This window comes from Clupea harengus, chromosome 19 (genome assembly GCF_900700415.2).
Source record: "Clupea harengus chromosome 19, Ch_v2.0.2, whole genome shotgun sequence".
In the NCBI taxonomy this organism is placed as follows: Eukaryota; Metazoa; Chordata; class Actinopteri; order Clupeiformes; family Clupeidae; genus Clupea; species Clupea harengus.
Genome location: NC_045170.1, coordinates 26,406,091 through 26,419,747, shown reverse-complemented (window position 1 = coordinate 26,419,747; position 13,657 = coordinate 26,406,091). Strand labels below are relative to the sequence as shown.

The 13,657-nt window shown below is 39.9% G+C and overlaps 1 protein-coding gene across 1 annotated transcript in view; it reads left to right on the top strand.

The window, feature by feature from the left end:
* Window positions 1-13,657, top strand: part of LOC116224930 (NLR family CARD domain-containing protein 3-like) — a 31,368-nt gene that overhangs the window by 436 nt on the left and 17,275 nt on the right. The window contains exons 2-5 of the mRNA XM_042710600.1: window positions 653-737; window positions 8,179-8,374; window positions 8,517-10,317; window positions 11,989-12,162. Of these exons, the coding sequence (XP_042566534.1) occupies window positions 653-737; window positions 8,179-8,374; window positions 8,517-10,317; window positions 11,989-12,162 (2,256 nt within the window). The remainder of the gene's footprint in view (window positions 1-652; window positions 738-8,178; window positions 8,375-8,516; window positions 10,318-11,988; window positions 12,163-13,657) is intronic.

Below are 13,657 nucleotides of genomic sequence, written 5' to 3'. Positions count from 1 at the left end.
TTGGTAACTGTATTTCATTTACAAACTAATATTTTTTCTATAAATACTTTGTAATTGTATTTAATTTAAATAACAACATTCCCCTTCCAGCTTCCCCTTTTTAAGAATAGTCAGTCAGATTTGGGTGTAGATGCCTCTGTAGTAAATCATGGGTGCTATTTTGTGCGAATCTCATGTCCGTCGGGAGAGACCTCTTGAGATGCATTTGGACACCAGGGAAGTATTTGTAATTTGCAATGAAATCAGACTAAAAACCCCACATGATCAATTTACTAAATTATTTCTGAAATTATTACAGCATACAAGTGCAGACCCAAAAACCTAGAGGCAAGGAAAAAGAAAATCTGGATACATTTAATATCATACGTTACTGAAAGGCACATGATGCAGGTTTTTAACAGTTTTTGAGGTATGGTTTTGGAATAAACATATCTTTTGTTTTCATAAGCCACTCAGTCTATTCACTAGGTTTCTGATATAGGCTCGAAACCCTGTGGAAATGTAAGACCAGCTTTTACAGCACAGTGTTGCCAAATATATCGCCAAAGTACATCAGTTAGCAAGCTGGCTAGTTTTAATCAGGGTCAACTGTGCTTTTGTTGATGTTTAAAGGTTAGCTCCATATTTCTTCACTTTGATTTTCCATCCCCAGAGGCAAAATGGAGGAATGTAACCCAGATGCTGTCAGTGACCAGTTCACCCAGAGTCAACATGGGGATCTGAAGCACATATTCCAGGTTTGATGCATACATTTAATGCAGTGCTCTTTATAATTGGTAGTATAGTTAGTAAGTATATGTTCATAATTAGTCAAATACACCACCATTCAAAAGTATGGAATTACTCACTAAAGTACTTGTTTTAGAAAGAAAATCAAATTTTTCAATTCAAATAACCTAAGATTGACCATAAATATAATATAGCTAATCATGAGGCCTGTTATGGTGTCATTGACAGGTTATGTTGTCTTGGTTACAGTTTTTCTCGATTGTTAACACACATTTTTTTAAAGCATGCCTCGTTTCCTCAAAACTCTAAACACAAATCCCAAAACCACTCACACAAAATGTAAAACCCTTTATATATCCTGCAAAAGGCAACTTTGCTTTCAAAACAGTGTTATGTCACCTCAAAAGGGTACTTTGTTTTCTAATGACAAACACAGCCCATTATATGAGTAGACATTCTAAGCATCGATTGAACACCGATGTGCTCAATGGAAAACACTACTATGAAATGGGAAAACACCAGTATGAAGGCCTTATCAGGAACATTATGTTACTATACGCTTACTCCTGTAGTAAAATATAACTGTATAATGTTTTTACGCAAATATAAAACAACACACAAATATACAGTAACAACTAAAATATTTCTTCATTTTTTCCAAAAGTGCTGTAGCCTATACATCACAGCAAACACAAATGAATGTGTAAATGATTTGCACAGAACAAACAATAGGATATAGGCCAGTAGTCAAAAAAAAAAGAAAGAAAAATGTAAAATAAAAAAGGACAAAAAACTACTGCATCCTGTTCTAGCTCAAGACAATATTGACAATGTGCTATCAGAAATAGACCTACACAGTGTTGTGAATGTTGTTGCATTTTGTGTGAGTGGTTTAGGGATTTGTGTTTAGAGTTTTGAGAAAACGAGGCATGCTTTATGTGTGTAAGCAATCGAGAAAAACTGTAACATTGGATTGGATTGCAATACAGTACAGTAATGTGTCAGTGCTGATAGGACGCAATCAGTTGTGGAAATGTATATGACTTACTTGCATATAGTCATAGCATAACTGTTTGACTGTCGGAGTTTCTGACAAAAGGCACCCTGTACACCTGCTTTATTCTCAAGGTGTTCCGCCTTAGAACACAGTCCACTGTGGCTAGGCTCACTGTATTGATGTTTAGGAATATGTCTTGGTCATCAATGGTTGCACTTTGTATTTGTTTACGTAATTTTACAGATACAGTACAATGGAAAATACAAGAATACTATGCTCCTGATAAGGCATTCAAACTAGTGTTTTCCTGTCATAGTAGTGTTTCTTACCTATTCCCTCTTCTGAATGTCCAGAGAATGGATGCAACTGAGAAGCGGCTTATATTTGGTTGAACCCTCTGGCCAGCCTCCTGCATGGTCAAACCATGGTTGACCATATGGTTGACCACAGTGGCCCGAATCTCATCAGAGATAATGGCTCTCCTTCTTGCTCTTTCTCTTCATCCTCTTCTTCCTCCTCCTCCGCCTTTCTGATCACCTCTCACTTCAATGTTGCCATCAATTGTTCTTCAAACCAGGAGCTAACCTGTGGCCAACCTGTGGCCATCATATTGCTAAAGCTTTGATTTCAAATTGCACAACAGCCTTTGAAATGGAAGTTTTGCTAATTGAATAGCAGTGTGTTCTGTCTGAACACAAGGAGGTTTTGGCATTGATGAAGTGTGCAAAGTAGAGAGGATGGTGTTTGGTGTTTTGAAGAAAGTGTGGTTAACAATTGAAATTTGTGTCTAAAGCAGATAATTGTGCTTATAGTTTAGCAGAATTGGTTTAGGGAGTTGGCACATGAGTTACAGGTTGTGGTCATTGTGCCATAAGTTCCAGTTTTTGAATGTAATCAATCGAGAAAAACTGTAATACAAGTTGTCATAGCAATGACATCCCAAACTATGTAAACTTTCCCTTATAAATGACATAATTGACCAAATGCCACTTGCTGACAGCAGTCATAAACATTCATAAAAACTCCTTCATGTTCATGACGGGTGTCAGTCTTATGCCCACTCCTTCACATAAAGTGTTATCATCATCATCATCATCCTTATTTATTCAGGGAGAATTGACTGAGCACAGGGCTCTTTTGCAGCAATGCCCTGATTGAGGGTACATAATACAGATGAACAATAAATAAACAAACCATAACAAAACAAAACAGACAAAATAAATGAATAAACAAAACACATTATCAGGCATGAAAACGGGTCAGGGGTGAAAAAGGTGAGAAGGATATTACCCTTCTAGGGGGGTCCGGGAACATTTTTAATATTCCATATTTTAAAGCATCAATCTGATGCATTTAGAGATGCTTTTTTTGCCAACCTGGGGAGAGCTGGAGAAACTTAACTTCAGCCATGAGTCCAAAATGATTATGGCCTCCTTACTAAGTATTATGCACTGATGTCACTGGGTCTAACATACAGTATAAGAGGCACAATGTGGTAAGGGCACCACAAATGGCTTAATGCATAGCCCCCACAAGAGATGGTGGACATGCTTTAACTTAACTTGTCTACTCTTCCATCATGATTGACAGCCAATACAATGTTATGTAATTCAGATTTTAATTAGGGCTGTCAATAGATACAAAAAAAATTACTAATTAATCTCACATTTTGAAATGCATTAATCCAAATGAATCGTGATTAAAAGTTTGTTTGACTTCTAAAGACTAAATCTTATAAATTAACGAGTAATCACTTTCAGACAGCGTGTATTTTAGACACTGTTGTTTAATTGTATTTTTTTTTTAACACAAAACTACACGCAGAACTGTGTTTTCAAAGAGGCTCAGGCCTATAACTCGTACCTATAAAGTGCCAGCCAGGTAGACTGTGTGCCGCTCAGGGTAGATGTTAAAATGGAAGTAGCCTAGCAGCCGCTAACATAATACGGGCACTATCAGTGCCTAAAGTGGTCAGTTTGCCACTTATCTCCCATCTGTTTGAGACGTCGATGAATTCCTCTGCACAGTCCTTCGCTGTATGTCGCGAATGTTTTTACTTCCAATGCAAAAGATCTCAATTTCCATACATTGTCAATAAAATGAGCTGTGACACCCAGGTAATTGTCATTTCTGACTGACGTCCAGTTGTCACCAGTAAGGGCGACGCTGGCAGCTTGTTCGAGGAGCTGAATTTTTCGTGCTCTCTCGCCGTCATACAAGGAATGTATGCGACGGTAAATCGTAAGAATTGTCCCCTGAAGGAATTCGAATCACCTCAGACAACCCACCGTCCTCAACTATGTTGATGGGCCGACAGTCACCGGCAACCTAAACTGCGTAAGCGTTGGTAACCTTTTCACGGACTGGTCTAGTTATTTTAGTGAAGTCGTGGAGTGTGGGTTGGCGACCATCTAACCTGGGACTGCTTTCTGTCGGGTGATAACTTAAAGACGAGCTGCTTCTGTGATAGCTAAATTCAGCTTGACAAATGCTACATACAACTTTAGTTTTGTCGGTTGTTCCGTCATTTTTACGCTTAAACAGAAACTTTCCGCCCAACAATCCCTCTGCTCTCTCCATCTTCAACTACCGTCTCGGTCTCTCCTATTCCTGACTGCAGGCACGCGGCGGTTTCGTGTCATGTGTCAATGCACATCGGAAGTAAACAAAGTTACGTTAACTGCCTTAAAATATTGTATCGCATTAATCTCGGCCACAATAATCTCATAGATTAACGCGTTAACTTTGACAGCCCTAATTTTAATACATTTTATTGGCAAAGATAACAATTTACATTACAGTTCGTAATACTCTCAGAACCAGATCATTTTTTCTTCTTTGTCTGAACCACCAGTGTCTTCATGGCCCGCTTTCGCTGTTTTGCCAAGTCTCTGCCTCGCCCCTTTCTCTTCTTCAGCAGGCGTGCTTTCAGCTTCTGATGGTGGTCTGCACTGGTGATGCAACAAGGCAACTTCGCGTTAATATTTCCATGCACTTGCGCTCCCTTCTGGCACGCGCACCTGTTCGCAATTAACTGAATCTCGCGCTCCCTTCAGGCACACGCACCTGTTCGCAGTTCACTGAATATGAATACCTACACCCCCCCCCCCCACCCCCCCCCCCTCCCCAACAAACATTTCTCATCGAATCTACACGATTCACGTAGGTCGCCTATTTTGGTTTCAAAACGGCGAATTTCGCCGAAAGGTGAGGGATTTTCATGCCTGCATTATGCAACTCAGAAATTAAGTATAAAAAAAATCAGAGAATTATTTAAAACAACAGCACTGAGGCACATCCTTAGCATCTAAAAGGCTCTTAAATTGATTGACAGACAAATACTGGGTTAGTTTCAAGTACTCTTGAACAGTGTTCCATTTATGGGAAGCAAAGAACTTTAAAGCTATTTTACCTGTATTAGTTTTGATAAGGGGGATTTCAAGGGAGATGAGGCTCTGTGACCATGTATTATGACAAATGGATTTTAATTTTAAAAGTGACATGAGATCATTAGGCAGTTTTCTCACTAAGGCTTTATAAACAAATACAAGACAGTGTTTTTCCCCTCCTGTCTGCTAGAGGGGACCAACCAACATTCTTGTATAAATTACAATGGTGGGTCCTGAAAGTGTCTCCTGTGACAAAGTGAATATCACTATGGTATACAGAGTCCAGGAATTTTAAGGTAGAGGGTGCAGCATACATGTAAACTATGTCACCATAGTCAAGAACTGACAAAATTGTTGATTGCACTATGGGTTATTCTGATGAACTAAAGTTATTACAAATTAGAAACTGGCAGGTTACTGAATATATCTTCCAAAGGTTAGATCTTCCCAAGGTGTGCACCACACCCTTCACAGAACAGTGCAGACTGGTGGTAACCAGGAGATAAAGAGAGTGTCACATATGTCAGGACTCAGAGGTGGAATATGACAGAGTTGATTGGAAACAGCCAGCAACAAGGGAAATAGGGGAATAAATGGGATGAACACAAGAGCTCAACAGGGGAGAACGCTCAGAAGTTCAATGTTCAGTGAAACACAACACTCAGAAGAGTAATGTTCAAAAAACACAACATTTAGAAGAATAATGTCCAATGAACACAAGGCTCAGAAGAATAATGTCCAACAAAACACAACGCTCGGAAGAATAATGTCCAATGAACACAACGCTCGGAAGAATAATGTCCAATGAACACAACAATCAGAAGAATAACGTCCAAGGCTCAGAAGAATAATGTCCAATGAACACAACACACAGAATTTTCGAAGGGGAAAACAGATGAAAACTCGCAAATGGGGAAAAACAAGTCACGTAACACTAGAGTGCGGGAGCTCGGGAAAGAACTGGAGATTTTGAAAGACCTTGAAGTCGGAGTTTAGGCCTGGGACGATTGTGGGAGACGTAGAGTCAGGACCTTCATGCTCATGGAGATTAGTCCTTTTCACAACAAGGCCAGGCAAGGGAGTGAAGGGAGTGAGGAGTTTATATAGTTTTTAATCTCATTACTCTTTCTCAGGGTCCAGCTGACATGTTGTACTTTAGATGCAACTGTAGTTTACATCTATACCCTATATATAGTTCATTCAGCAGTATGTTTCCACAGTCTTCTTAAACAGATGCAAACAAATCCAATACCAGCCACGATGATAATCATATATACACGTACAGGGGCGGACTGGGGGAAAAAGTGGCCCGGGAGTTACTGTCAGACCGGCCCACTTAATACACGGCGCGCTGCCCACTCAATGCATCGCACGTTTTGACCAGTCAGTCGCCTATTTGGAAAAATACCCATACAATTAACATTATTTTGGATGATTACAAAGAAATGACATCATATATGTTTTTTTAAATAACATTTGGATTCACCAATTTGACTACATGGACACATGGAATAAAATGATACTGACTATTGTAACACTCCAAGGTAGGTATAGTTTTCTAGATGAATATGCTTAACTCTGGGCTAGTATCAGAAGGTTATATGTATAACTACAGAGCCTTAAGGAATGAATGTCAGCAGAGAAAGACCACACAATAAAGAAACTGGAATCAGAGGGTATAATTAGTATTAGTATAATTAGTATGAACCAGGGGCATATTTTTGATAATGATTAAGGCGACCCATTCAGTAGTTACATTAAGCAAGACAATTGTATCAATTTGTTGTTAGCTGATTAACTCATACAGCAATACCTTTTTATCCACTAGATGGCAGCACACAACAGAAATGTTTCCCCTCTACCTACATAGCTAGAGTAGCTAGTTACAGGTGAAAAGCTATGAAAGAAAGTTCCATCCAGGAGCCTTCATAAGCAATGATGTGGCTCCACCTTAAAATGCCCCCCCCCCCCCTTGTAGAAACCTGTTGAATGGATACATTTGGTCTAGGAAGTCCTAAATGTTTTGTTGTCAATTTATCTTCATTAGTACGCCGACTTTCAAAGCCGACAACAATCGAGTTGTTGCACTGAATGTTAAAAATGGATTTAACATGAGAGTCAATGAGAGAGATCTGGGGCGATTTCCAGTTTGCCCAAAAAGGGGCGGGGTCATTTGAAGCACCACGTTTGCCAGACTGTTGCCTGAGTGACTGTTGGCTGATTCGACAATGACATTCAGAGGCAGATCAGACGGTCTAGTGGTAGAATCTGACAGAAAATAAAACTCCCGTAGGCAGTGCGTCGCCCCAATCGCCCTTATGGACAAGCCGCCCATGAACTATATTGTAGAAATGAACATACGATGGGGTGTGAACATCAGTGGTATCAGGTGTCTTGCATGCTGGGTGTGTGATTGTGTGTGTCTGTGTAGGGGTGTTGAAGGTGTCTGCGAGCAAGTGATGCAAGTGTTGAGTAGGCTAGAGTTATTGACATTTAATAACGCCTAAAACAAAGTTAGACTGAAGGAAGACATGAGTAAAGAAGATATTTCAGAAAATTTTCGAAAAATAAGCACCATGAGTGTGAATACAGATCGCGAGGAGTAGGATAAAATTCAGTCAGTAAATTTTTTTAACCACAATCATTAGTGAATTATACGTGTTCTGTCACATTCAAAATGTAGACGGTGCCGGCGACGTCAGAGGCTAGGGCTGGCTTGTGATCGGAGTGGGCCAGTATTTTGGACCATCCCAACCCCGTCGGCCCACCGGGGATTCCCCCGGTATCCCCGATGGCCAGTCCGCCCCTGTACACGTATACCATAATAATATGTGTGGAGGGTTAGCTACCTGACATTCTGTTATTATTTCCTGTCTAACTTTTTCACAGTGGCCTTTCAATATTGTAATGACACTGATGAATGCAGTGTAATAGAATATGTCATACTAAAGATCCTTAGGTATTAGAACATTAATTTGTACTTACATATACCAGGTTTAGGGTTAAGGTAAATGTAAGTAGTCTATTAGTGCTCTGTAATGCAATGCACTATTTGTTCTTTAGGTGTTAGAGGAGAAGATCATCACCTTTGTGAAGAATGAGCTGAAGAGATTCAAGAGGATGCTGAGTCCAGATTACCAAGGAAACTTTGAGAGTAAAGAGGAAGATGAGAGTGAAGCCAGAGAAGCGGCTCTGAAGATGGCACTGCACTTCTTTAGGAATATGGAGCTGAAAGATCTTGCTGACAAACTGCAAGAAAGTAAGAATTCTTCCTTTTTTGACATTTGCATTTTTTTTGCATCAATTAGTTAAAATTAGGAAAACAACAAAGAGCCATTGTTTGTCCCCAGTGTCAGTGGCTGGCTAAACATAATTATGTTTCATTTTGTTTTTTGAAATAGATGAGCTGGACGTAGTTTGTCAGACTGAGCTAAAAAGAAATCTCAAGAACAAGTACCAGACTGTTTTTGAAGGAATACCCAAACAAGGAAGCTCTGCTCTTCTAGAAAAGATCTACACAGAGGTCTACATCACAGAGGGAGGAAGTGGAAAAGTAAATCAAGAGCATGAAGTCAGACAGATTGAGTCAAGATCCAAGAGACCAGATGGACAGGAGACATCAATCAGATGCAGTGACATCTTTAAACCCTTACCCGGCCAAGTCAAACCAATCAGAAGTGTGGTCACAAAAGGGGTTGCTGGCATTGGTAAAACTGTTTCAGTTCAGAAGTTCATCCTGGACTGGGCAGAGGGAACGGAAAACCAGGATATCCACTTCATATTTCCACTGCTTTTTAGGGAGCTCAACCTCATGAGAGAAAAACAGCTCTCTTTGATAGATCTCCTCCACCACTTTTTCACAGAAATAAAGCAGTTACGTTTTCTCAGCCAAGGGAAGTACAAAGCGTTGTTCATCTTTGATGGTCTGGATGAATGTCGACTCCAACTAGACTTTCAGAAAAATGAAAGTTTGACTGATGTGACTAAGGTCACTTCATTGGATGTACTCCTGACAAATGTCATGAAAGGTAATCTGCTGCCCTCTGCTTTACTTTGGATTACCTCTCGACCAGCAGCAGCCAATCAAATCCCACCTGAGTCTGTTGACCGGGTCACAGAGGTACAAGGGTTCAATGACCCACAGAAGGAGGAGTACTTCAGGAAGAGGATCAGTAATCAGAATCTTGTCAGCAAAGTCATCTCTCATATCAAATTATCAAGGAGTCTCCACATTATGTGCCACATACCAGTTTTCTGCTGGATTGCTGCTACTGTTCTTGGGGTGATTCTTGGCCCCTCAGGAGGTGGACATATTCCAAAGACTTTGACAGAGATGTACACATATTTCCTTATTTTCCAAACCAAACAGAGGAGCCTAAAGTTTGAAAATGTGCATGACCTTGATCCACAGTGGAACCAGAAAGTTATCTTTGGTCTTGGAAAGCTGGCATATGAACAGTTAGAGAAGGGTAATCTGATTTTTTATGAAGAAGACCTAAAAGAGTCTGGCATTGATGTCAGAGAGGCAGCAGTATGCTCTGGCATCTGCTCCCAGATCTTTCTAGAAGAATCAGGGCTTTATCAAGGAAAAGTGTTCTGCTTCGTACATTTAAGTGTCCAGGAGTATCTTGCAGCTTTGTATGCTCTTCTGATGTTAATAATGAAAAGGAAAGACCTAATTTCTCCAAAGCAAGACCTCAGAAAAGGCTTTCAGCTTTGGGAAAGGAGATCAGTGCACAAATCCATGATAATCTTACACAAGAGTGCCGTGGACAAAGCTTTGGAGCATGAAGATGGACGCTTTGACCTATTCCTCCGTTTCCTTCTTGGCCTCTCTCTGGAGTCTAACCAGACTCTCCTGCATGGCCTACTACAGAGAGGACGAAATAAGAAGGGCAATGAAGAAACAATCAGTTACATTAAGGAAAAGATCAGAGAGGTTCCTTCATCAGAAAGGGTGATCAACCTCTTCCACTGTCTGCATGAACTCAATGATCACTCCTTAGTAGAAGAGGTCCAGATCTTCCTGAGTGCTGGGACACTTTCTGGAGCTGAACTCTCTCCTGCCCAGTGGTCAGCTCTAGTGTTTGTGCTGCTGACATCAGAACAGAAGCTGGATGTGTTTGACTTGAAGAAGTACATCAGATCTGATGAAGCTTTCCTCAGGCTTCAGCCAGTAGTGGAGGAATCTCAGAAGGCTCAGTAAGTATGGTGGCAGTGTGTATTCTCAGAAAGGAAGGGGTTCATGACTAGGGTTGGGTACCGAGAACCGGTTCCAATATGGCACCGGTTCAAATACAACCGTACCTACCCGGACCGAAATGCAACGCAGATTGAAATAAATAACAGCAACAAATCATGCAGCTAAATGAACCAAACTTACGTAAAATGTTGTCTTATAAAAAGTAATTATTTCAGGCTCAACATGAAACATGGAGGCTGGTTCCAAAACAGTAGAAAACTAGCGATAGCTAACGTGCAGTCGCGTTAGTATGAATTATTGAATTATTGAATTATTTTTTCTTGGTGACAGGTTGCTAGGCAGATTTCTAGGGGCACATTTAAAACTGCCCCATCTCCCAATGTAAACTTTGGCCTGTGTCGCTCACGCTCATTGGTTTTTCCATAGCAACAGTCTTATGACAGCGAAGAGCAGGCAGAATTTCACAGAGCAAGCACAAACAGAGCTAGCCATCAATTTAACAGAGAAAATGCCTAAAAGTAAACGGTCAAAAGTGTGGCTGTATTTCGCACAAAAAGAGAACGTGAACAATTGTGTGTAAAGGGGGGAGAGAAGGCAAGAGTCAAAAGCAGATCAGCAACCGCAGACTGAAGACTAAACGGAGATGCCAGCAAAACTAAACCTAGTCTTTTAAAGGGGCAGTACAAGTTCACGTACTCAGTGTGTTCAAATAACAAGATTAAGTATAAACAAGATGGAAAAGATAGGTATAAAACTAATCAGAAAATGGTGAAATTTCATAAAATAAATGCAAACAAAATAATACATTTTTGACTCCGAAGGCAAATATGCTCATATTTCTGCAAAATAATTGCTGAAGTTTGAAGCTGTAGCTGTACAGAGTGTGTGTGTGTATTTGTATTTATTTATATTTATTTAAGTATACTGCAAACTGTTGTTAACAGTTAATATATTGTTCATAGTTTGAAGTTAAAAAGTTTGAAGCTGTAGTTTGAAGTGTTTTGTATTTATTTATATTCATAGTATACTTTAAACAGTTCCATTGGAAGAAAAAAATTTGCCTTGGCAAAAGCCTTTTTTTAAGTATCGGTTCAGGCACCATTTAGGCACCGGTATCGTTTTCAAAGTATCGTTTTAGCACCGGTATCGGAAAAAAACCAAACGATACCCATCCCTATTCATGACACTAGCTGGGTTTCCATCCAAGTTTTTAATGCACATTTTGACCATTCGAATAATAAACCCTGACTGGAAACACTTGAAATTTTACAAATAAACATTCGATTTGCTAGGGGAGGGGTGGATCAACTCGTCGTTCTGGTATAATGCAACTAAGTTTCAATGAAATGGGTTAATTCGCATGAATTTGCATTTGTTGCAATTTATTTACATTTTCCTGTTAAAGTTGCCCTGACAACCTTATGTTGTGATCCTACAGGTGTTCACAACTCCTTCCTCAATTAGGAGAGTGTCCATTTTTAATTTGCATAATACAGATGATGAAAGTGCACTGATTCGCATTTTGTTTAGCCGAATTTAGATGGAATCCCAGCTTCTGATATGCGAAAAACATCTTCTCTTTTGGTTTAAAAGCACAACACTAATATACAGATGGCAGCAGTGTCCTTTTCATAGAGCTTATAGTCACTGGTGGCTGTTTTCTCTTCAAGTCTCGATAGCTGTGGGCTCACTGAAAGGAGCTGTACAGCACTGGCATGTATCCTCAGCAAAGCATCTTCAAAACTGAAAAATGTGGATCTCAGTGACAACAGTATTGGAGATATTGGGGTCCAAGAACTCTTTAGTGGACTAAAGAGCCCGAACTGTGCACTGGAGACACTCAGGTAAGACATTTTGATTCTTCAGTATTCTCTAGGAATGAGTTCTGTGAGAAATTGTGTAATGTTTAATTTCTTGATCATGTAGGATATAGTGCCGCGCAGTAATACTGTTTGGGTTAATAACAGGTGCGCAGTGTTACACAGAGTGTTCAGTGTGTGATGCATCTGGGAACGCACATAAGGCTGCTTGTAAGTTCAGCTCGAGCATGCAATAAACATGGACTAATAGAAGTCATCTCATGAACATCATTCCAGTAGCCAATGGTCATGATAACAAACTATTACAGATCAAATATCCCCATTGTTACAGACAGACAGACAGGGCCGGTCTTTCCTACAGGCGTCAAAGGTGGTTGCCTAGGGGGCGCCCTTTTTTTGCAGGGGAGAGTTTTTTGCGCCCCCTTCTATATCTCCAACCAATATTTTGACATTAAAAAAATAAATCTAACATAAGGGTAAAATGAGCCAAAAATCGAAAACGGAAGGGGTACGTGCCTCCTTGGTGTTGTCAGAACATGCTAGCACATTGAGGCGTATGGTTAGAGTGTAAGAGGCAAAAGCCATCCGGGGCCCAATTTAAGAAGAAAAGAGAGGAAGAAGAAGAGAAACGTGCCAAGGAGAAAGGTAAATCCTTAAATCCTGTTCTTAGCCAAGAATGAATCCCAGATAAGAAAACTTTAATGAATGCCAGAATTGCCTCGGGCACTTTAGTGGAGTTATGAAGAAAAGATGTACCTTATCATTGAAAGCCTTCCTACTCCCTGTCACATAGTTCTTTAAGGATTTTACAGAGGTGGGTATATCAAAAATGATATGTCCATTTGTTCTACATTATACAAAAAAGACATGATTAAAATAGGGGCGCACATATAAAGCCAATAGCCAGTGCAACAACACTACACATATCTTACTCGTTGCATAGCACACCCATTAAGGAAGACAAACACGGCAACTTGTCAACAAGTGAGGAATACTGGTGAAGATCCAAGTGTTGTATAGTCAACTTTAGCGAATGGATTGTATGTAATCTTGCTAGTTAGCTAACGCTAGTTATCCAGTGACGTGTGACGTTCCTTGTTATTGCCATTCAGTCGAAACATCAGGCTATCTTTAGCAAAACATAGTGCAAGTTCAGCTGTACCGCAATTTGCAACATTTTCGTCGTGTCATGAAATTGAAATTTGAGTAATTATAACAACGTTAGTTTTGGTGTAGCAAGCTAGCCAGTTTAATTAGACATGATTCAACTAACAAGAGCTATGCTTCTTGGAATGAAAAAAGTATGTCAGGCTGTCCAAATACACCAAAATGCTTAATAACTACATAATAGCTACATTTAATAAATAATGATAATACATTACTTCCGTTTCGGCTAATTTTGTTCACCCTGAGGTAGATTGATGGCTTAAAATGAGTGAATAATATGTGCCACAAGTGACCCAGACCTTCTTAGAGTGTTGTTTTCCAGCCATCAACAGAACAGAAGACTAAAAAACAT